This window comes from Lynx rufus, unplaced genomic scaffold (genome assembly GCF_022079265.1).
Source record: "Lynx rufus isolate CCGP_SWC_20201006 ecotype Redwood Valley unplaced genomic scaffold, mLynRuf1.p SCAF_1, whole genome shotgun sequence".
NCBI classification, from domain to species: domain Eukaryota; kingdom Metazoa; phylum Chordata; class Mammalia; order Carnivora; family Felidae; genus Lynx; species Lynx rufus.
Genome location: NW_025814823.1, coordinates 209,642,603 through 209,668,328, shown reverse-complemented (window position 1 = coordinate 209,668,328; position 25,726 = coordinate 209,642,603). Strand labels below are relative to the sequence as shown.

General features: G+C 36.9%; 1 protein-coding gene across 1 annotated transcript in view; it reads right to left on the bottom strand.

The window, feature by feature from the left end:
* Positions 1-1,678: 1,678 nt before the first annotated feature.
* Positions 1,679-25,726, bottom strand: part of NUP155 (nucleoporin 155) — a 71,513-nt gene continuing 47,465 nt past the window's right edge. The window contains exons 22-35 of the mRNA XM_047093357.1: positions 22,767-22,897; positions 17,858-18,049; positions 16,821-16,959; positions 15,744-15,879; positions 14,425-14,578; positions 14,128-14,232; positions 13,297-13,451; positions 10,086-10,215; positions 8,823-8,936; positions 7,977-8,097; positions 7,213-7,323; positions 4,475-4,611; positions 2,667-2,773; positions 1,679-2,071 (exon numbers count right to left, since the gene is read on the bottom strand). Coding sequence (XP_046949313.1) covers positions 1,933-2,071; positions 2,667-2,773; positions 4,475-4,611; positions 7,213-7,323; positions 7,977-8,097; positions 8,823-8,936; positions 10,086-10,215; positions 13,297-13,451; positions 14,128-14,232; positions 14,425-14,578; positions 15,744-15,879; positions 16,821-16,959; positions 17,858-18,049; positions 22,767-22,897 — 1,871 coding nt within the window. The 3' untranslated portion in view covers positions 1,679-1,932. The remainder of the gene's footprint in view (positions 2,072-2,666; positions 2,774-4,474; positions 4,612-7,212; positions 7,324-7,976; positions 8,098-8,822; positions 8,937-10,085; positions 10,216-13,296; positions 13,452-14,127; positions 14,233-14,424; positions 14,579-15,743; positions 15,880-16,820; positions 16,960-17,857; positions 18,050-22,766; positions 22,898-25,726) is intronic.

Below are 25,726 nucleotides of genomic sequence, written 5' to 3'. Positions count from 1 at the left end.
CCAATGACCACCAGTATCAGCATCACATTACAGGTGGAACATTTATTTGAGGACACCAGGTGGTTCTTATGAATTAAAAGTTTTAGAAACACTGTTCTAGACAGTTAAAAAGGAGAGGACCTAATGTCTCTTAGGGGTCTCAGTCTCCCAGGGGTATGGAAAACATCTGCTGAGTAGCTGGCAGTTTTATAAACCTCAGAAGGTGTTCTGTGATGAAAGGAACAGGGTTAAGATTTCTGACTCCTAAGGACCATTTACCCTGTTAGCTTTCCTTTTGAAAGATATAGCTTTAATATTGTGAGTTGAGTATATTTAACATGGATATTAATGTGTTTGTGTGTAAATGGTCTAATTATATATACGTGTGTGTGTATACATTTTTTTTTCCAGGACTGGAGTCATGGCTAAATAACATTTAAGCAAGACTTTCATTTTAAGTAGACATGACAGAATTTTAAGCTTAGAAAATTAACAGTGTATAACTTAAATTTTACATATTAAAAAAACTAAAGGAACTGAAAGCTGAAAATTATGAGAGGTAGTGGTACCTATGTATGACATTTTGACAGTCTATTAAATATTATGAATTAGAAGATTATGGGAAAAAGGGAACTACATTCTAGGAGAATATGAAAAGGTGAACCCATGATCTTAGGAAAGTATAAGAAAGAAAAATATTTTCAAAATGTACTATAAAAATTGTTTGACATGTTTTAGTGACAATAAAGCAGAAGGTGATTACTCTTGATAGCATAAAAGGTGAAAGGAAAGAAGTCCATGTTCCTGCTTTTTGTTAGTCCTGGTCATTCCCACTCTATTCTCCTCCCTTGTTGCCATGACTTTGGGGCACTTGGTTAAGTTTATTCCAATTTGTTGAAGGCTAAAAACTACATTCCTAACGATTTTGCTTTATATATCGTATCTTGGGTAAAACTCATTTATTATGGTTATTGACTGGGGAGGGAGGAGGGGGAATCAAACAGGGAGCAAATTCCCAGATGATGCTTATGTGGCCATTTGGTGCATACTTTGACAACCACTGCTTTAATGGAGTCAGTAATCAGTCTCAAGCACTGGTAGGTAGACACTAAAGGAAAACAGTATCTCTCTGTGTAGGTTTTTAGGACATAGAACATTTGTTACACATTTGCCACCTGCTCAAGAAACAGCCAGATATGTATTAATCTTTAGGAATTGTGGCAAAATTAGTAGCTGGAAAAAAAGTAGCTGGAAAAAAATGTCCTTTCCAAAGATGAACCCAAAACCTAAATAATTTTTAAAAAGAGACAGTGTTTATTTGCCTATATTAGGATTGTTGTAGGGGCGCCTGAGTGGCTCAGTCGGTTAAGCGGCCGACTTCAGCTCAGGTCATATCTTGTGGTTTGTGAATTTGAGCCCTGCGTTGGGCTCTGTGCTGACAGCTTGGAGCCTGGAGCCTGCTTTGGATTCTGTGTCTCCTTCTCTCTTTGCCCCTCCTCTGCTCATGTTCTGTCTTTCTCCCTCTCAAAAATAAATAAACATTAAAAAAAAAAAAAAAAAAAAAGGATTGTTGTAGAATCCAGTATTATGGGACCTGCTCAGCTAGCCTATTTAAGTTTTGATATCCATATTCTTGGACTAACTTGAAAATGAATAGCATAAGTTCAAAATTTCTGCCTGCATTAAATTAAAAATAAGAGTTTCTAAATATTTTTTATTCTTGTGTTAAAATCATAGGTAATCTTAGTTCAGGTGTTTCTTAACCTGATTATTAAAAAACAAAATAGGAGTAAAAAATAATTCATCTGGCAAATGTACTGTTTGTAGATAGTAGCCACTTTTAAAACCACATTTCTATTAAAATTGTTCTTAGATTTACAGCACCTGATATCTGGACCCAGCTGAGCTTTTATTTTACAGATCAAAATGCATAGATGACAATACATTATAATATTAATGAAGCCGTTCGAGTTTAGCCTGAAGAGATTTAAAATTTCCTGTGATGGTTTGTACTGCTACTGATGAGCTCATAGACTGAAGCTCAACCAGATAACCACAGATAGCATCCAGGGACAGATTTGTAAATCTTCTCCTGTAAAAGAAAAGATACCTGATCAACTATCAATACATTCAGAAACATTTCCTCTCCCCTTTCTCACACGGGAGTTTGCTTTTTTTTCTCCCAAGAAACATTTCCTCCCATAAGACTTCTCTCCAACTTCTGCTAATTTTAGTATAGTCCCACAAAGAGCAAGGATTATAGGATTAAGTAAATGGTAAATAAATGAAAACAGACAAGAAATGCAGGAGATAGGTGAATTACCACATAACCACCATTTTCCTTTGGAAGATTATTATAATGGGAAAGAAGCAATTAAGTATGACTCCTAAAATGAAATTATTTACATTTTTTTGGTCTTTTCAAACAAATATACCTTGAAATGACCAATAATATCACAAAGACATAATTGAACTACACTAAGTCACTAATTCAAAACAGAAGCAGTGTAGAAGTAATTCATAACTCATATCACTTTACCTATAGAAAGGATTTAGGACAAGGCTTGAAAAATGGTAAAAAATGCTAATTGGTATCATTCAACTAGTTAATCTCCACATCTTCCTTCATTCTTTCCAACTTAGTTGCACAGATACCTATTAGAAACATTTGAAACGGTTATAGTTACCTCTCACAATTTAAAACTTGGCTAGGATTCTCAACATATCTTGCCAATAGCACATGTATGCAATCCAAAAGGTGCAGTGGCTTCTTCATTCTGTTCCAGAATGGATCCTATAAAGAAAATATACATCATGAGTTATAAAGCAAACTGTGTCAACTGATTTTTCTTTTTTGTCAACTGATTTTTTAATCATTTGTTTCTCTTCTTGATAGCTGTGACATCACTTTTACTTTACACCTATGCACACTTAGTCTGATACTGTAAATAAAAGACTAAACCAGTAAAGAATCTTTTTAATTAAAAAAAATGTTTTTCTCATTTTTTTATCTGAGGAGGGGTGGGGAGAGAACAGAGAGAGAGAAAGAGAAAATCTCAACCAGGCTCTATACTCAGCACAGAGCCCGATGACCCTGGGATCATGACCTGAGCTGAAACACTCAACTGACTGAGCCACCCAGGCGCCCGTGCTGAAACCAAGAGGTGGACACTCAACTGACTGAGCCCGTGAACCAGTGAAGAATTTTAATTCTAGTTCTAGTTTTACCAGTTACTAGCTATGTGACTTGAGCCCTTGTCAGATGTAGCAGAAAATGGGGATACTACTACTTGCTCATTTTCCATCGTAGGCTCATTGTGGGGCTTAACTGAGATATACAAGGGCCTTGTAAAGCACTGCATAAACGTTTTGATGGTGCTACCATAAAAGAATGATATATACGTCAACAAGATTTCATTTGGATCTTTTATCTTAGGATAAAAATTAGAAAATACATAGTCTGATAAGGCTTAATGTGGTAAGAAAGATTTTTATTTACATTGAGGTATAACTGACACCTATTAGTTTCAGGTGTACATTGTAACGATTCCCTATTTGTTTATACTGAGAAATGATCACCATAAATCTAGTTACCAGGCATCACCATCACAGTTAACAAAAGTTTTCTTTTCTGGTGGTGAGGAAGATGTTTGGTATATTTTAAATGAAGTTATAAGGAATAAATACACTTATTTTGTTTTGTTAGAGTAAATAGTAATTCTTTTTTTTTAAAGGTTACAATTTACTTAAAAAAAAAATTTTTTTTTTAAATTTATTTTTGAGAGACAGAGAGAGACAGAGCACAAGTGGGGAAGGGGCAGAGAGAGACGGAGACAACAGAATCCGAAGCAGGCTCCAGGCTCTGAGCCATCACCACAGAGCCCGATGTGGGGCTCGAACTCATGAACTGTGAGATCATGACCTGAGCCAAAGTGGGAGGCTTAACCGAATGAGCCACCCAGGAGCCCCATTAAATGGTAATTCTTAATGTATGGGTTTAGCCTATTCCACCAAGAGTAAAGCAAATATAATTATATTTACTAATATTACGAAATATTTTATTTTTATAATATAAAGCAAAACAACTCATTATCGGTTTTAGAAATCTAAAGTATGATAATTTATGTTCAACAAATGAAGCAAATTTCTGATCGATTTTATCATATGAGATATAAATAAAAATGCTCTCCCTCTTTTATCCAGAAAATGTTCATTTACCTTAAATAAAATTATTTCAGGGGTGACTGGTTGGGTCTGTCAGTTAAGTGTCCGATTTCAGCTCAGGTCATGATCTCCAAGTTTGTGAGTTTAAGCCCTGTGTTGGGCTCTGTGCTGACAGCTCAGAGCCTGGAGCCTGCTTCAGATTCTGTGTCTCCCTCTCTCTCTGCCCCTCCCTTGCTTGCACTCTACTTCTCCCTCTGTCTTAAAGATAAACATTAAATATAATTTTTTTAATTAAAAAATATTATTTCATTTTATTTCATATTTTCCTTACCCGTGACTTGAACAAGTGATCATATACTTCCAGTAGCCTAGGTAATGGCACTCCAATTTCATTCATTGTCTGTATTACAAAACCTACATCCCAGTTCAAAGTACAAACTTGCTGTTCTAAAAACTGCACAATAAAATCTGGAGAGGGAAAAAGATCAGAAATTAGAATTGTTAACTCCCTCCCCACCCTCAGCTTATTGAGCTATAACTGCCACATTACATTGTATAAGTTTAAGGTATACAATGTGATGGGATACACATACATATTATGAAATGTTTACTCCAGTAAGGTTAGTTAACATGTCCTTCACCTCACATAATTACTATTTTGTTGTTGTTATAGAATTGGTAATTCCTGATACTAAAAAGTAGGCCTTATTCTCATTTTTTACTACTTGTCATGTCATAAGATTGTAACAGTAACATTCACATTCATATTTATGATACTTAAAATCTGAGACTGACCAATGTGAACATCCATGGGCAAGAGGAATCACCAAAAAGGCTGCCACTGAACCTGCGGCTCCTCTAGTATTTACCATACAAAAATTTTAGGGCGCCTGGGTGGTGCAGTCGGTTAAGCGTCCGACTTCAGCCAGGTCACGATCTCGCGGTCCGTGAGTTCGAGCCCCGCGTCAGGCTCTGGGCTGATGGCTCAGAGCCTGGAGCCTGTTTCCGATTCTGTGTCTCCCTCTCTCTCTGCCCTTCACCCATTCATGCTCTCTTTCTGTCCCAAAAATAAATAAATGTTGAAAAAAAAATTAAAAAAAAAAAAATTTTGCATAGGTAATCAAAATTCAAAAGCCCTAAACTTCTAGTTTGAAGCCCTCAGAAGAAGTTCGTCATTGAAAGATGGACCAAAAAAAAAAAAAAAAGGAAAGAAAGAAAGAAAAAGGACTCTTCTACCCTAAACTTTATTGGACTCAAAAATTAAAAATCCAAGTCAGTGGGTGCCAGGGTGTCTTTGTCAGTTGCTTGTCTGACTCTTGGTCAGGTCACGGTTTCATGATTCACGAGTTCAAACCCTGCATCGGGCTCTGTGCTGACAGTGTGGAGGCTTCTTGGGATTCTGTCTCCCTCTCTCTTTGCACCTCCCTTGCTCACTCTCTCTCAAATAAATAAACATTAAAAAAAGTAAAATAAAAATAAAAATCTAAGTCAAAGCAGAAATACCTCAAAAGAAATTATGTATAATGTGGCCTTTTTAAAATTATTAAAATTGTTAAGTTTTAATTTTGTCTTTATTCTCCTCATTAATGAAATATCATGGCAGTTTCAATCTATACTTACAAGAAAAATGGCATGACTATAATGGTTTTATTTCTTGACATCTTCAGGGAAGAGGTCCTAAATCAGAGATGGTCTATAAACAAGTCTCTATCCTCATTTAAAAAAAAAAAACCAAAACAAAAAAGGGGCACCTGGGTGGCTGAGTCAGTTAAGCATCCGACTTCAGCTTAGGTCATGATCTCACAGTCTGTGAGTTTGAGTCCCGCGTCAGGCTCTGTGCTGACCACTCAGAGCCTGGAATGTGCTTCAGATTCTGTGTCTCCCTCTCTCTCTGCCCCCTCCCCTGCTCATGCTTTCTCTCTGTCTCAAAAATAAATAAAAACATTAAAAAAACAAAAAACAAAACCAAAAAAAAAAACCCACAAAGAAAACAAACAAACAAACAAAAAACAGGGGTGCCTGGGAGGCTGAGTCAGTTGGGCGGCTGACTTCGGCTCAGGTCATGATCTCACAGCTCATGAATTTGAGCCCCGTGTTGGGGTTTGTGCTGACAGCTTGGAGCCTGGAGCCTGCTTCGGAATCTGTGTCTCCCCCTCTCTGTGCCCCTCCCCTGCTCACACTCTGTCTCTCAATCTCTCTCTGTCAAAAATAAACAAACATTAAAACAAACAAACAAAAAACAATTTAGGGGTGCCTAAATTTAGGTCAGTTTAGGTCAGTTGAGCGTTTGACTCTTGATTTCAGCTCAGGTCATGATCCCAGGATTGTGGGATCGAGCCAGGCATTGGGCTCGGCACTGAGCATGAAGCCTACTTAAGATCCTCTCTGTCTCTCTCTCTCTCTCTGCCCCTCTTCCTGCTCATGTGCACTCTCTCTCTAAACAAAAAACAAAAACAAAACCCAATTTAATGTTATGTTGTGGGCACTTTCCTGGTTCTCAACATTTTTCAAAAACACTAGGTGCTTAACATTCTACGTTATGGGTGTATTTATGTTAATTTACAGTTGAAGAAAACATTATACATTGGCAAATGGCTAATAATTAAGAGTCACTACATAGATAACAATTATTGTCAGCATATTTGGATAAGAAAGGGGTTCAAAATTGCATTTTTAACACAACTATCTGGTATTTTAAAGAAAAATATGTCCTCAGTATAACAGACTGCAGTTGAATTAATCACAGATTGCCCATGCAGAAAAACACCAGCCATTTTTCTTTTCTCCTTGAACTTGCATAGTGTTACCAACAATATAATCATAACAGTCTGTTAGCACTATTTCCAGATAGATATATAAACTTGGAAGGTCAAAGAAAGTTTCGTATCTATTTATCAACAAATTTCTGCTATCTTTGGAAGTCTTTCTGGAGAGGCAGAATTAAACTGCTGAGCTAAACAGCAACAAAGAAACAATTCGACTCTGAAGAACATTGCATCTCCACTGCAATGAAGAAAACCATCAAAAGAAAACAAAACACCTCTGATAGCACTTAAGGTTATTGCTTACCTAAAGGAAAGAAGCGAGGTGTGCCAGCATAAATTTTGCCAAGGAGCACAACCTTGAGACTAAGAGCATGCATTCTATCCGGGGAGCTCAACGTCACACTTTCATTCAATTCTGCAAGAAAAAGATATGCCATTAGAAACCTAAATTGTTTTTTAATGGGAAATGTTTAAATTGGCTATTTTATTCTGTTTCGAGGTACAAATGCCCTAGAAATGATTCTAATATAATGAGCAGATACTCTGTTTCTGTTAGTGTTTGAAATACTCTTGTCTTACCAGGGCGCTCGTTACAGGATTCTGAGGAAAGTGTCTCAGAATCCCTTATTAAGAAGTACAACCACAGAGGCTGCTGGCTGGCTCAGTCAGTTGTGAGTCTGACTCTTGACTTCGGCTCACATCATGATCTTACAGTTCTTGAGTTTGAGCCCTGTGTCAGACTCTATGCTGGCTGTGTGGAGCCTGCTTGAGATTCTCTGTCTCCCTCTCTCTCTGCCCCACCCTAGCTTGCGTGCACCTCCCTCTCTCTCAAAATAAATCAACAAACATTAAAAAAAAAAAAGTACAACCACAAAAATGACACATCCTTTTCTCTGAGAGCCCTCTCCAGTATAAACTGAGGTCATTTTCTGGAGGACCACCCTTTGCCATGTCTACGTACCCTCCACTCACCCTCTACTCTAGATATAGGAGAGCCACTAGCAGCTTGCATTCCTCTACCAAGTCACTAAATAATGTATGCTAATATACCTGTAAGTGAGCACTTACCTTTCTCTATGATATCTTGCCAAAGTGTCTGCACCAATATAGGGTCTGAATAACCAGCACAATGAATTATTGCAAGCTTACACTCTGCAAGTTTAAACGGGTCAGCAAATTCCCCATAAAGCTGTCAGAGAAAATGTCATCATTATACATGCAACCAGAGGTCAGCAGTCAGAAATTAACAGTGATGCACTCTTTGACAATTAAAAGTAATCAAGGATTTTATTCAAAGTTCCTAATACATGATATAAAGACATGATGACATACAGCTGTCATAACCCCCAATTAAGAATGGTGAAGGCACGGTAAATACGTTTAAATAGATTTCAACATCTGTGTCTTTTTCCCCCTTTGGCTGGCAGGGAAATACTGCAATGATATTTCTTTTATAATTAGTGTTGTCTAAACTAGGGTTTCCAAAATCTTGGAAATACTGACAAATCTCAGAGTGTTTCACAGTATTTGGAGAAATGTTCAAGAATAATTGAAAAAGGAATTGCTCAGAAATACAGAGTGGGAGAGGCTTGAAGATACAAGGAAACATAAATTACTTTTTCAAGACAAGAAACAAGGCCATAAAATAGATGGCAGGAATTTTAACAAAGCCCCATGTGAGGCTGATAGATTTTTGGTAGAAAATGGCCTGCAAAGAGCAAGTAAACTCTTCCTAAGAGTAAGATACCACAGCAGTGATTTGTCAGCCCAGCAACATGCTCCCAAGAATGGCTTATCTTATTTTGTGGAGATAGATTAATCTTTCCCATGAAACACAGAGTAGAACACAAAAGAAACAAGGAATCTGTAGATATTAGGTGACTGCTAGAGTAATTCAACTTGCTTTTTTATTACCTTAGTTATGTCCATTAGTTCGGAATCCAGCTGAGAAATTGCATCCTGTACAGAAGAATGATGGGAATATTGCCTTTGTAGTGTCTCTTGTATCTGAAGTTGGATCCTAGCAACCTAGTTTGGATTTAAAAAAAGCAAGTCTTATGTTCTTTATGATAAATCAACAAGTACTTGAGGGAATGATTCCTAGTATCTGACTTTAAGTTTGTTAAAGTAAAACTAACGTATACAAAACAGCATAGTGACTATAGTTAATAACACCATAGTGCATATTTGAAAGGTGTTGAATAGATCTTAAAAGCTCTTATCACAAGAAAAAAAACTGTAATTATGTATGATGATAAATGTTAACTAGACTTAATACGGTGATCATTTTGCAATATCTAAAAATACTGAATCATTACATTACACATCTGTAATATGTTAGATGTCAATTACACCTCAATAAGAAAAATGTGTAAATAAAGACCCAAGAGACCAGCAACTCTTCATCACAACATAAAAGATTTCAAAGGAAGTATACTGTGGCAGAGAGCCTATGCTACCTCTAACATTCATTCTTCCCATGACTGTAGCCAGACAATACCTAGATTATACTTCTCAACTCCTTTGCAGGGTGATACGGCATAAAATTAAGTTCTCTTCAAAGGAATGTGAGTGGAAGTAAAGTATGTCACTTCAGGGTTTAGGTCTTTAAGAGAGTGAATATGCGTCTTACATGTTTTTTTGTTCTCTAACTCCCTTTGAGAGAAGAAAAAGATAAGACCATAGGAGACAATAAAGCTGTAAAATAGGGTCTTGAAATCAATCAAGTGGAAGAAAGCCAATGGCCAATCAGGAACACCCACTCTGTGGATATTTGTGAATGACGAATAAGCTTTTGTATTCGGACCATTATATACTTCTGGGTCTCTTAATTAGGGCAGTTTAATCTACTCTATTTCATATATCTACTCATTAGCTTCCAGAATAGATGGTAATTGTGACATAATGTCCTTGGTGTTGGAACAGTTGGAAAAAACCTTCAAAAATGCCACAGAGAAAAAATTTTAATTACAGTAATGTGCTGTGACCCAAGTGCTACAGACTTAAAATCTTTTAAAATATTTATATCTAAATATGAAAATAAACACATGTAGGCAGAAGAGACTAGAATAATGCTGACTGCTACTGACCTGTTATTGACTGGAAGGAAGAAGGAAAAATAGAATAAATGTGGCTACTGATCAATGCAGACAAAGCTTAAGTATCTTTAGCACTTACTTCCATTTTTTCTTCTAATTCATGAAGGAATTCACCATCTGCGGCTATTGATGAAATAGCAGTGGAACTTTTGGCACTAAGAATGGCTCGAGCAATGTACTCTAGTCGCTGCTGAAGTGAAATTTCTGTGCTGGGAGGAAAAACTCTTATTTTATTTATATGAATTCTTAAGGATCCAATACACAAATATATCAATTATGACACATTATTTTTTATACACTAAATGAACACAAAAGGCCATTTAAAACTTGAAAAAATTATTACAGGATTTCTAATAAAAGAGATCTACAATTTAAGGCATCAAATAAAGAAATACTTAAGTTTATAGCCAAAAAAGTTACATCCTATTTTAAAACTTTAATTCAGTATATTAAAACTTGGATTCTTCTAAAACTAAAATTAAGGAAAACATTCTTGATTACTCCTCACATTCTTCGCTTCTCTACCTGAATATGGCCAATCTACATGTGATCATCCACAAAACAACTAGACTGACCTCTTAAAAACAAACATTCGATTATGTCACATGCCTTCACCCACTCCTTCAACCTCTGCTCCTTCTACCTGCTCCCTTGTTCACCATCTCCAAGCCAATGGCTTTCTTTTTTGTACTCTAAACATGATAAACTTGAATCGAATACACTGCCTCTGCAGAGACCATTGCTCCATGCCTGGACCCCTTCCTCTGTTCTTTAACAGCTGCCTATCCGTGTCACTTAAGAATCAATTTTTATGACAATTTGTGAGGCCTCCTCTGACCAATCTTAACTAGAGCAGCTCCTCACTCTCGTCCTCACCCAGCAATTTCTACCATACTATCCTATTTTTATTGTATTCACAAACCCTGAACTTGCATGCACGAAATCTACCCACTGGAATGGGAGCTCCCTGGGAATAAAAATGGTGTTTATGTTTCTCACTACTCCTTGAACATACATCACTGGTGCTCTGGCTGGCTGGCTGGCAGATGTCAGAAAGCCCCAAACATGTATCCAACTCCATGGTTACCATCTTTAGTCCTTTCCAATACCCTAACTCTATCAGATGTGGTTCTTTGACATTATAAAGTGACTTGGCATTAAAAACAAACACGCTAATTCATTTGGTTGGTGGGAACCTCTCAAAGCAACCAGTATTAAATGTAACTTTTGATATCCCCATTACTTTCAATTTGAATCAGGAAAAAACTAGCTTTTCCTTTCAGAGATCTCAAACTGTCCTTCTGTATAACTATGGCTTCCATATTTTCTCCCTCCCTGCTCCCCCCTGCAAAAAGCAAAAGGGAAAAAGAATTAAGTCCTTTCTCCCTTCTATCTTTCAAAGTACAGGTGTTGAGGACAGTTACTTCGCACTCACCATCTCATAATGTTGCACATAAAGGACTATTTTAGGAGTCTGTTTAGTACATTTAGAACCCATTTCTGAAGGAGCTTCCCTTTCTTTCCCCTCTCATCTCTAAAAAATACATACTTGAATTAAACATATTAAAAGTGGTAACATTTCTAAATTACTTAAAATAGACTATAACTACAAATTTTTTTTTGCAGACTATATATAAAAAAAGTATAGTGATAAAAAGTAACATTATAGTTGGAAAGATATTTTATTGTGGAGAGAGGTGGTAAGCTGAGAGCTAAATTGTGGATGGACAGGGTATCTCACATGAGGAAGAAATTCGGTTACATTGTATTATGTATAATGAAGATATGGATAACAAGTATTCTTAAAAGTTAGAGAATTTCTGAATACTTACTAACAATAAAATTGTTATAACAAGGAAAAAGGACAATAAATACTAATGGAAGAGCAATTAAGAACACATATACATACTCACATTTGCTATTAGTCACATCTAGACTCTTTAAATTTATTTTACTTTATTGTATGTACATATATATGTATGTATGTTTTTTTTTTTTTTTTTTTTTTTTTTTTTTTTTTTTTTTTTATGTAAGCTCTATGCCTATGGTGGGGCTTGAATTCACAACCCTGAGATCAAGAGTCGCAAGCTCTACTGACTGAGCCAAACAGGCATCCCCATAAATGACCATTCTGATTAATTTGGTTTAATAACCGCTTTGCTTCAACAACATCCTCCTCCTAACTTAACTGATCTACAGTTTTTAGAAATAGCACTTGCATTATTTTGGCAAAGAAAATTCCAAATGAAAACACAGGGTCAAATTAATGATCTATCCAGATTGTATTAAATCGTATTTTGAGGGTTGTCCGGGTAGCTCACAGCTCAGTTGGTTGAGTGTCTGACTCTTGACTTCAGCTCAGGTCATGATCCCAGGGTTGTGGGATCGAGCCCCACAATGGGCTCTGTGCTCAGTGGGGAGTCTGCTTAAGATTCTCTCTCTCTCCCCCCCTCACTTGCTCTTTCTCTAAAAAAAAAAAAAAAATTGTTTTTTGATATGATAATCGAACTAGAAATTTCAATGCTTTCTTTAACGAGATTCTTAATAATCTTCAACATATATGCTCACAACTTTTTCAGTAATTTAAAACAATGTGAGAGCAGAGGAAATAAGTCTAGAATTAGTAAAACATTTAAAATTGTAAAGCCTTTGAGAAGTTTTTGTCCTTTTAATTAAGAATACTAATTAACTGCTTTTAGTAGGAAAGAATCTAAAGACAAACTTTAAAGAAAAGTTTCAGGGGGTGCCTGGGTAGGTCAGTTGGTTAAGCGTCTGACTCTTGATTTCAGCTTGGGTCATGATCTCATGGTTCATGGTTCATGAGTTCGAGCCCCACATCAGGCTCTATGCAGATGGCACAGAGCCTGCTTGGGTTTCTCTGTCTCCCTCTCCCTCTGCCCCTCCCCCAACTCTCTCTCTTTCTCAAAATAAATAAGCATTAAAAAAAAAAAAGGATTTAGAAGACAGTTTGGATAGAGAAGGTATTGGGTATTTGGTACCTTCTACACACTATGAAAAACAAAAAGAAAACTGTAAAGTTTCAGTCCAAGTAAAAGCATTAAAATTCTACATGCATATAACCTGAATGAGGTTTTCTTTCTTTTTTTTTTTTTTTTTTTTTTTTAAGTAGAGTCCACGTCCAACATGGGGCTAAAACTCACAACCCTGAGGTTGAGTTACCAGTTCTACCAACTGAGCCAGCCAGGCGCTATTTATTTTCTGAAATCTGGATGTAACTAGATCTAGGTTAGTTATCAATCATTCTTCACAGTGAGAATATTATACCATACCTATGCATGTCAGCCAATTTGGACAGTACACGAGCAGCATTACTAAAGCTTCTGTTCTTTTCATAATATCTCCACAGTAAATCCATATAACGAACTTTGTTTTGATCAACTTTGGCCATTCGGACTAGATGTGGCTCCAGAAATGGAGAAGCAATCTGCAAATTATACAGTTACTCAGAAACATTTTCTAACTATTTACTTGCTCTTTATGTAGTAACTATAACATTTTAAGACTACAGGTGTGCCGTGTTTCATGAATACATTAGCAAAATTATAATCCAACAGAGGACAGTTTTTCTCATTATATATGTATGACTTTTGTTTTATCAGAGTTAAAGAGCTGCTATGATACTTAAATGAAGCTGATTAAAATAATTACAATCCAATTATAAATCTTAATAAACTTTGAAAACAGAGCTACAGATTCCTAGACTCTTAGCTCAAAGACATCTTTGCCATTATCAAATGTCATACATTTATTTTACAGACTGAAGAACACTGAGACTTGGATAGTAAAAAGACACGTGTGAGGTCACATACTGAATTAACACACAGGTAACACCAAGTTTAGGTCTCCTAATTCATAATCCAGTGATTTCCACCCCACTATATAAACAACCCATATCAGCCTTAAAACAATGAGAAAATTAGAGCAATAACTTATTTTGCCCACTAGGAAAAGATTATTACGTTACCTGGCTTTACTCTAACACCTAATGGTAGGTTCAGGATAAGAAAATGAATTTCCTGTAAATATATATATGCTTAATCCATTGTGTTATGCTACTTGAAAATACAAATTAACAATATTAGAATAAAAGTATTTTTTACCTGCAATAGCTTATCTGCAAGATCAGCTTGTATTAGCCAATTATAAAGGGCGATACTAAAGAGCTCATCTTTGGATCGTTGAGACAGTTTAAGCATTTGTTCAAACTAAAATAAAAAAAAAAAGTAAAAAGTACCAGTTAAAGGCTGTTGCTGAACATCATGACCATCAACCTTATAAAATCCTGAAATCGAGAATCATTAAATGCTAAGTTCTCAGAGCTACTACCTTTCCCAAGAGGAGCTGTCACCACTACTAAACAATGTAATTTCAGAATAAAAATATGCTATGTCTCTTACATGATGTCCTGCTTCTTCATTACTCAGCATATTGGGGTCAGATGACAGTACTGGAGGCCCAGGTTTTTTGGGTACACTGGGAGACTGAGGAGCAGCCTTACTTTGATTTACCAGTTCTTGAAGCGTGTCTGTAATACACTTGTAACTGTTTAATCTGAAAAAGAATGGACAAGGAGCAACTGCATTATTTAATGAGACAGTAAATGACTTATCTAATTTAAATACACAGAAGAATTTGAAGACTATTTTGGGAAACAGATGTATGTACACACATATGTTTGGATAAAATAATGCAAATTGTATACTTTTTCTAGGTTTTAGGAACATCTGGTTAACCAAAAAAGACTGAAGTCATAAAAATGAATGTATCAATAAAATCACATTTTAGATAGGTTATATATTTTCTTTGTGGTGACACATTTTTTAACAGTCATTACTAATTTGTGAACATTTAAAAATCATCCCTTAAAATAAAATATGCATCTTCACCCAGAACCAGAAATTAGGCAGGGGAAGAGATGGTTCCAAATAAGTTAGCTCATTCATTCATTCATTCTTTATTTATTTAAGAGAGTGAGCACACATGAATTGGGGAGAGGGGCAGAGGGAGGCAGTGAGGGAGGGAGGTGGGGAGAGAGAGGGAGGGAAAGAGAGAGAGAAAGAGAGAAAGGGAAAGAGAGAGAGAGAGAGAGAGAGAGAGAGAGAGAGAGAGAGAGAGAGAGAAAGAGAAAGAGAAGAAAAGGAATCTCAGGCAGGCTCCATGCTCAGCTTGGAGCTCGACCCACAACCCTGGGATCATGACCTAAGCCAAAACCAAGAGACTCAACTGACTGAGCCACCCAGGTGCCCCAAGTTATTTCACTTAATTAACATTAATAAAGTGTTATAGAAACTAGAGAGGCAAGTCCTTAAGAATATTCACCAGACTAAAACTTCTAAACTACGAATTATCCTAATTCAGTTTAAAAAAACAAGACATTTTTTAAAAAAAGTTTATTTATTTTTGAGAGTGAGAGCCCACATGCGTGCACATGGGGGAGGGGCAGAGAGAGAGAATCTCAAGCAGGCTCCACACTGTCAGTGCAGAGCCCAACTTGGGGCTTGAACCCACAAACTGTGAGATCATGACCTGAACCAAAGTCAGGTGCTTAACCAACTGAACCACCCAGGAGCCCCTAAAACAAGACATTTTTAAGTGAAAGCAAAATCCAATTTTATAAGTGTACTTAAAATATTATTTCCTAATACAGTACTATCAATCAAACTTTACACCAAGGAAAGTCTGTAAGTCAACAATCTGCTAAGGTGATGAAACTTGCCTTTCTTGGAAAGCCTGCAGGCCCACAAGGTCTTCTTCTGGTTCTCCATGTTTATAGAAATGAAGTCCAAGACCCTGAGGATCTTTTTTTTCTGCAGCAGTAAGAGAGAGCTCCACCACACCCTCATAAAAACGGACTAATGAGAAAGGAAAAGGACCAAGTTAAGGGTTATTACTAGGCTGGATGGGTTCTCCCTTAGCTGGTTTATAAAAATACTGATCAAGGCTATTATTTCTCTACTGTACACTGGTCACCTGATGACAGTATCATATAAGATATGTCTGGTGAATCTACCAAAGAACAAGGTATCAATATGTCTAAAATGCAGCTATTAAATGCATCTTCTTCACTGGAAAAACATTTTCATAGTTAGAATAAAAGGGAAGGTTTCAGTTCCTGGATGGAAAAAAAAAGTATCTCAGTTCAAAACAGTATCTGTGCTAACAGTTATTACTTTTACATGTTAGATTTGATTTAAAGTAATTTTATTTTATCTTTAAAAGATTATTTACTTATTTTGAGAGAGAAAGAATGTCCTCACGTCACAGGGAAGGGACAGAGAGAGAGAGAGGGAGAGAGAGAACTCCTAGCAGGCTCCGTGCTGTCAGCATGGATTCCCAACTCGGGGCTCGGATCTCACTAAACGTGAGATCATGACCTGAGCTGAAATCAAGAGTTGGACGTTTCACCAACTGAGCCACCCAGGTGCCCCTAAAATAATTTTAAAGCAAGCAGAACAGGTACTATTTTAAAAATTAGTCAGAAGAATTTAAAGCATCCAAAAAATAAATGTAACCCAGGAAGCTATCTAATACAGACAGTAGTTTAACTGGACAAGGACTGAAACTCCAGTGTGGGAAAGTTACGTTTCAAGATATAAAAAGAGCACAATAGATTTTGCAGAGGCTAGTACAGTCATCAAATACTAAAACACAAGGCATGAATTTCCTGTGTGGTATCACTTGGGCAACTGAAGTTGAAGGAGGATTTGCTTTTGGGAAGAAGCTCTTCATCAGTAACTTGTTCCGTCATTTGTCCCCCGAGTCAGGAACAAGGTATGAACATTTTGTTTCTCACCTTGTCTATACTGAGCACAAACATTGGAAAGGTCCACTTGATTGCTGATTTTTTGATATTCCTTTAAGGATTCCCTTAACATTCTTTCCTTTTCAATCTTATTTTGAACTTGTCGGGAACGCTGCAGAAGTTCATTTGCCTAGAATTAGAGATGACAAGAACTTAAGATATAAAATTCAGCACACAGATGATGCTATCAACACAAGTTTTGATCTGTGTCTCAATACAAATCTCATCAAAAAATAAAAACTCTACAAACTTACTTCTTCTTAATTTTAGGCAGAAAAATTTTTGAACAAAAAATCCTAGCTATTCTTAATTCCTCTCACAAATATTTAAATCAAGATAGCTTTTGACGGGTAAATCTCTTGCCTAGTCAATACATTATTGGTCAGCAGGCAGTCCATTGTGATACTGATTTTTTAAATTATTTTCACCTGTAGGAAAGGATCAATAAAAATTGCCCAATTAACTCTAATTCATTACAGACTTAAAGTTTTAGTGATTTTTAATTTCTAAGGAGAAACATTACTTAACCATTTAAAAATATGTGCTCTAGAAAGGCTATCAAAATTCTTTATGAAAAACTTAAATATACAAGGATTTTAAGAAATGATATATTCCGATCCCTTATGCACAAAGACTCTGAGGCCAGGAGAGGTTAAGAGACCTACCCAAGGGACTTCATATGTTAAGTAAAAGATGGTTCCCGATTCCAGTTCTAGTGGGTTTTTCATACCATGAAACCTCCTGTAAGAAATACTGATACAGGGGCGCCTGGGTGGCGCAGTCGGTTAAGCGTCCGACTTCAGCCAGGTCACGATCTCGCGGTCCGTGAGTTCGAGCCCCGCGTCGGGCTCTGGGCTGATGGCTCAGAGCCTGGAGCCTGTTTCCGATTCTGTGTCTCCCTCTCTCTCTGCCCCTCCCCCGTTCATGCTCTGTCTCTCTCTGTCCCAAAAATAAATAAAAACATTGAAAAAAAAAAATTAAAAAAAAAAAAAAAAAGAAATACTGATACAGCTACTAAAGCATCATACCTTAGAGCAAACTGCATCATCAGTGCTATACAGAAGGGGGCAGATGTCCTGTAAGTGTAAACTAATGCCATCAACAGCAGCATTATCTCTGATGTAGCAGTTGATAAGAGAAGCAATTAATGCCCCAGTCAGTTCCTTGTCCCTGATGACCAGATCTTTAAATGTGGTGATTTTCAGTTGCTCCTGAAATTCCTAGAAGTATGAGAAAAATCCTTTTTTTCTATCACAGAGGAATATCCTTTTTCCACCCAGAATACAATTTCCTTAATAATTAATAAATTAACCAAGACATTAATAGATTCTTTTTTTTTTTTTTTTTAACATTTATTCATTCTTGAGAGACAGAGCATGAGCAGGGGTGGAGCAGAGAGAGAGAGGAAGACACAGAATCTGAAGCAGGCTCCAGGCTCTGAGCTGTCAGCACAGAGCCCTACGCGGGGCTCTAACTCACTGACTGTGAGATCACGACCTGAGCCAAAGTCAGACGACCTGAGCCAAAGTCGGACGCTCAAGAGACTGAGCCACCTAAGTGCCCCGACATTAATAGACTCTTTAATTAAAAAGAGAACATATACTATACAGACCAACCCATTTTTGCAAATTTTCACAGAATCATACAGAGTTGAAGAACCCATGGTGTGACTAGGCCAAATATCTCAATTTACAAATGAGCAAAGTAAAACCTAAGCAGAACCAAAATTAGAGACAGGTCTCCCGATTTTAGTCATAACCAGGAAAGAATAATCACTTAGCTATATTAAAAAATCTTGGGCTTATGTTTATTTTTCCTTAATGTTAGAATTCTATTTAAAGCCTTCCAACATGGGAGTTTGATCTCATTTTGAACAAATTTGCTTATTAAACCTGAGCTCTATAGTACTGTGATGATTTATGCTATAGTAAAATATTCTGTTTAATGTTTGTTTATTTTTGAGAGTGAGAGACGGGGTGAGGGGGTGGGGCAGAGAGAGAGGGAGATACAGAATCCAAAGCAGGGTGTCCGCACGGAGATACAGAATCCAAAGCAGGCTGTCCTCACAGAGCCCGACACAGGGCTCAAACTCACAGACCATGATATCATGACCTGAGCCAGAGTTGGACGCTTAACCGACTCAGCCACCCAAGCGCCCCTGTAAAATATTCTGTTGAATGCTTTACTACTATTTCTTTTTTCTAAAATTTCTGCTCAAATCCAATCTACGTTCCAATTTTTTGAACTAATATTTAATTTGCATTCCTTGAACATAAATCCATGATGTGAGGAAGGAAGCTTTGAAGATGGATCACGAAAAAGACATCTAGCCTTAAAATTTACCGACATTATGTTTACCACCCAATAAAACTAAAAATTAATCTCCCTGGCATAGAAAAAAATGGCTTTCATAGTTAAACACATTTGCTTGAGTTTTTAAAAGGCAAAAAAAGTACAAAAAACAAACAAAACCATTAACAAAACTATGCACTGGACACTACTGGAAAGAATGAGGGGAACTGCCTTTTAACTTTGAAAATTGGTACTCAAAAGTCAAGAATTAAACATTTCAGGATAATTAAATAGACTAGAGGATAAGGGAAAATTTTTTTAAAAAGGTTTATTTATTTTGTGTATGAGAGAGAGAGAGAGAGTGAGAGCATGTGAGCAGGGGAGGGGCAGAGAGAGAGAGAGAGAGAGAGAGAGAGAGAGAGAGAGAGAATCCCAAGCAGGCTCTGCTCAGGGCTTGATCTCATGAACTGTGAGCCTAAATCAAGAATCAAGAGTTTGATGTTTAGCCAACTGAGTCACCTAAGTACCCCAAGGGATTTTTTTTGTTGTTATTTATTTTGAGAGGGAGGGAGAGCAAGCAAACGTGCAAGTGGGGCAGGGGTAGACAGAGAGGGAGAGGGAGAATCCCAAGCAGGCTCCATACTGTGGGGCTGGATCCCACAAGTATGAGATCTTGACCTAGCTAAAATCAAGAGCTGGATGCTTAAATGACTGAGCCACCTAGGAGCCCAGGAAAAAAAAATTTTTTTCATAGGACTACAGTGATTAAGTATGGAAGAAATCACACATTGAGAAAATGATCACTTTATAATCCTAAATGAAATAATTGATTCAGATAATGATTCATCAAACGGTTGATGAAAGTTGGATGGGGAATTTCACACCGGCAGTACCTAAATCCAGTCATCAATCTTAGTATCACTAAAAGTGGGACAACAGTATCACTAAAAGGGTACAATTAAACCTTCTGTGTCTCCTAATAACTACAATCTGACACACTAACCATTTCATACGAAGTATTCTTTTCATCCTCAAATAAATTGACCTGAATTTAATCAAGGCTCTGCAGACTTAAGTTCCATTTTACAGAAAATACAGGAAACAGAGGGACAAGTTCACTCCAAGGAAGAAAAGATAACTTCAGAATGTTAAACATTCTTCGACCAATAACCTGATTCCTTCCTGGCAATAGCAAGGGAAAAAGAAAGGAAAATGGCTCTGGACTGACAGAGATTTAAGAGAAATAACAATCAAATTCAACAAGCGAACAAACTTTAGATTTTGATTTGAAAGACTCAATCTGTAAAAAGATATTTTTAAGACAGAGAACTTTCATTGTTTTACCAAAAAACCATATATATATATATATATATATTTTTTTTTTTTTTTAAGTAGGCTCCATGCCCAAGCGGGGGGGGGGGGGGGGGTTGAACTCATGACCCTGTGATTAAGACCTATGCTGAGATCAAGAGTCAGATGTTTACCCAACTGACTGAGCCACCTAGGTGCCCCTATTGTTAATACTGCTAAATATGATAATAAAATTGTTATTCAAAGAAATGCCCACCTTTTATTTTTATTTTTTAGAGAGAGAGAAAGACAATGTGAAAAGTGGGGGAATTCCAAGCAGGCTCCACTCTTTCAGCATGGAGCCTGACTTGGGGCATGATCCCATGAACTGTGAGACCATGACCTGAGCCGAAATGAAAAGTTGGATGTTCAACTGGCTGAGCCACCCAGGTGCCCTAAAGAAATGTCCCTTTAAAATTTTTATTTTATTAAAAAATTTATTTATTTATTATTTTTTTCAGGCAAACTGCCACATACAAATACAGTGCCTCATTTGGATGTCTGGAACCTTGGAAGCTTGACTCACCTACTTCTCCTACAAATGGACCTTGAGAGCTTGTTTGGAGATTTTAGTAGGGGAGCACAGCTATTCATATACTCTTGACCAAAGAATAGTCCTCCTCTATCAGGGAAGATCATCCTCTGAGCACACAGCTTTGAAAGGAAAGCACATGGAATGTTGAGGGAAGAATGGGACACTTGCTTAGCCAGTCAGATAGGCCAAGTCAACAGTGGTGATCAATGGGGCTGACAGATGTCACAGCCAGGTTGCTCTTGCATCCCACCATTTTTTAGAAATACATAGTAGGCATGCCTGTGTGGCTTGGCTGGTTGAGCATCCAACTCTTGATTTTGGCTCAGGTCATGATCTCATGGTTCGTGGGATCGAGCCCTGTATCAGGCTCTGCACTGACAGTGATAAGACTGCTTGGAATGTTCTCTGTCCCTCCCCTGTGCTTGCACACTCCTCAAAATAAATAAAAGCATTAAAAAAAGGAACTACACAGTAAAGTATATAGACATGAAATGACACGATGACTAGGATCATCCTTAAAGTAATTCAGTAAAGAAAATAGAAACAGACTAATGAGAGTTGATAAAATCTTGAAAATGCTGAATACAAGTAAAGTGTATATGGGGACTGTAATGTAGTATTTATTCTTGTGTATGGTTAGAGATGTTCACAGATGTTCACAATTAGGGGTGCCTGGCTGGCTCAGAAGGTAGAGCATGTGACTCTTGATCTCAGGGTCATGAGTTCAAGCAGGTGTGCAGCCTACTTAAAAAAAAAAAAAAATAGAAATGTTCACAATTAAAACATAGATAGGAATACATTCCCCCCAGTGGAATGCCTAACATTTATATAAATGCAAATTACCATTCTACTTAAAAAGGATTCAAATGAGGACAGCAAAAGAAATATGAACCATTCATTTCTTACAATGGTAAACACCTTTCTTTAAACAGAATGTTTAGAGGCGTGTGGATGGCTCAGTCGGTTAAGGGTCTGACTTTAGCTCAGGTCAGGATCTCATGGTTCATGGGTTTGAGCTCCACATCGGGCTCTGTCCTGACAGCTCAGAGTCTGGAGCCTACTTTGAATTCTCTGTCTCTCTCTCAAAAATAAACATTAAAAAGAAAATTAAAAAAAAAAAAAAAAAAGAACATTTAACTCATTGGACTCTTTGAAATCACATGCAAAAATTTTGTGTATGTGTCTGTATGCATTCTTTGAGGGTGGGGAGAGTTTTGATCAGATTGCCAAAAGGATCTGAAGTCCAAATAAAGGTTATAATCTATTTAAAAAGATATTTTTAGGGTGCCTGGGTGGCTCAGTTGGTTAAGTTTCTGACTTCGGCTCAGGTCATGATCTCACGGTTCATGAGTTCAAGGCTCTGTGCTGACAGCTCAGGGCCTGGAGCCTGCTTCAGATTTTCTGTCTCCCCCTCTCTCTCCACCTCCCCCACTCATGCTCTGTCTCTCTCTCTCTCTCTCTCTCTCTCTCTCTCTCTCTCAAAAATAAATAAACATTAAAAAAAAAAATCTTTGGTAAAGATTTCATTCACATACCAAGATAAAGTTCTCACGTATTGTAAAAACTTACAGTTTTGACCAAGTGGATCCCCCAAGTTTTCATGCTTTAGTGCAATCTTCCTATAACACACTGTCATCATAACCTAAATACTTCCGAAAATAACCCCCTCTCAAACTCAAGTGTAAGACTAAAGCTCACTCAAAAGAAAACAAATAAGCATAGTATTAACAGTATGATCTTAAGGGGAAAAAAAATCCTACCTTCTGAAGTTCTCCTACAATGACAGTGAACTGATGTTCACAAAGAAGTTTCCATAAAGCCAGAGCCTGGTATGATTTTCGAACCAACTGCTGGATTGCCTGAAGTGAAACCTTTTCACTCAGCTGAGCCTCTAATTACAAAACACAACTAATGAAGTTTTAAAAAATGACATAGTTCATTTTAAAGTAAGGCAACACTTTAACATCAATAAAAACAACTACAGTTAAAGGTGAAATCCTCATTGTTCTCCTCCCTCCCCTTATCATAGGTAACCATGATCATGACTTGTTGAATTCATGATTTTACGCTGTCATTATGTATATGTGCTTCTGTGTGCATGTGTGTACACATGAACGACAAAAACACTGCAGTTTCTAAACAATTCACACTGATGCTTTTTCCATCCACTTGCATTTTCACAGGCTATTTATATTAAAAAACATAAATCTAGTATTACTAGATGTTCTATCATGTAAGTATACCACAGTTGGGTCCATCTTCCTCCTTAAGGATATTTATATTCCCATGCTTTGTTACTAAAACAATAGTGTAATAAACATCCTTAAGAAAGGTCTCTGGAAAGCACAGTCAGATTTTTCTAGGATTATGTTGTTTAAACCCTGGATTAAGATAAACTGGCAAAAAACAATAAAGATAAATTGGCGATCCTGAAACCAATATTGCACTGTATGTTAACCAAAATTTTAAAAATAAATAACACACACACGCACACACACACACACAGAGTAAGACAAACTGGTGAGCCATGAAACCAGTCAGGCATGACAGCTTTTTTTCTCTTAAAAAGAAATAGGAGGAAAAAAAAAAAAGGAAACAATAAAAAAGAAAATAAATATTAGAGTATAAAACAGGTAGTTATTTCCTACAGTTTTGTTTCAGTTGTGTGTGTATGCTTTCAAACACCAGGGTCATAATGTAAAATTATTTCTCACTGTGGGGAAAAAAGTCTCATAAAGACTGCTTTATGATGTATCCTTAGAAGTGAAACTGCTGGCTTTGAATATATACATTTTCAGCTTTTATAGGATATGATCAAAATGATCTCCAAAAAGTCATTTCAGTATACACTGCTAACAATTTGAATCCTCCCTTTTGTTTAAACCCTTACCAATGTTTGGTACTGTCAGGCTTAAGGCCTTAGTGAAATACCAACAGCAATGATGAAAAAAACATATACAAAATAGTAAACAGAAAACAGATCTAGCAAGAACAAAAGTAAATGGCTAGGTCTCAATTAGCAAAGTTCTATCAGTCAGAATAAGTGGCTCAAACAATATAAAATTAAAAAAAAACTTTAAAAAAACTGCATGGCAGGCCAAATATAAATAATTATTTATAATTATTCCAATTTTTTTCTGGAATAATTGATGATTATAAGAAGTTTCCCATTCCCTTGTTCTTAGTTGTTACGATTTATAACAGACCAAAAAAAAGTTCAATTCACATTTTTAACTCTAGAAAAATGTGTTACTAATCAAGATGTGAAGAAACTGAAACACTTTGTGCACTACTAGTAGAAATGTAAAATGGTGCATGGAAAACAGTACTGTGGTGCCTCAAAAGGTAAAAACAGAATACCATATGATCCAGCTATTCCATGTCTGGATGTATAACAAAAGAACTGAAAAGAATTGAAAATTTCTATTTGTACACCACGTTCATAGCAGAATTGTTCACAATGCCTCAGAGATGCAAGCAACCCAGTGTCCACCACCAACGGATGAATGGATCAACAAAGTGTGGTATAGGTATTCTCTGCTTTTTGAAAGTTCATGTTACATCACTTTGCTTCTATGAAAGACCTACATTACTACCTCATATTGTGAACTGAAAGAAATTCAAAGAGGATTTTAGCTTTCATGGAAAAAACCCCCAAAACAGCATTCATTGTTGGTTTTGCAGTGAGCCATTATAGAAGCAGCATGCACCCCTCCAAGCACCCCCCCCAGAAACCACACACAGCATCTCAGCGTTAAACCGCCATAGCTTTGAAATGTGTCTCTGGGCATCTGTGTTTTATCTCTAAATGTGTCCTAAGGTGGGGCGCCTGGCTGGCTCAGTCAGAAAAGCCTGATACTCTGGGGCACCAGGGTGGCTCAGTCGGTTAAGCCTCTGACTTCGGCTCAGGTCGTGATCTCGTGGTCCATGAGTTCGAGCCCCATGTAGGGCTCTGTGCTGACAGCTCAGAGCCTAGAGCCTGCTTTGGATACTGTGTCTCCCATTCTTTCTGCCCCTCCCCTACTCATGCTCTGTCTCTCTCTCTGTCAAAAATAGACATTAAAAAAAGAAAAGAAAAGCCTGATACTCTTGATCGTGGGGTGGTGAGTTTGAGCCCCAAGATGGGTGTGGAGATTACTAAAATAAGTAAACTTTAAAAAAATGTGTCTTAAGGAACAGAAAAGCCTAAGAAAGGTTATTTTTTGTGTCTGGGAATGCTCAAAAACTTTTCCATATCAATGAATGGTAATTGCTTCTTCACTTTATGCCATTTAGCTTATGAAAGGTTTCCCAGGAACACTCCACTTTCAGGGAGCAGGGGAAACCTATATAGACATACAGTGAAATAACATTAAGTCTTAAAAAGAAAGGAAATTCTGACGCATGCTACAACACAGATGAACTCTGAAGACATAATTATGCTAGCTGAAATAAGCCAGTTGCAAAGCTGATCACTGTATAATTCCACTTATAGGAGGTATATAAGGTACTCGAATTCAGAGAGGAAAAACAAACAAAAATGATGGCTGTTAGGGGCTGGGGCAGGGGAAATTGCTTCATGAGTACAGAGTTCTAGTATAGGAGGATGGAAAAAATTCTGGAGATGGATAGTGGTGACCTCTGCACAACAGTGTGAATGTACTGAATGCCAATGAACTCTATATTTAAAAATGGTTAAAATGGTAAATTTTATGTCTATTTTACAATTAAAAACTCATTA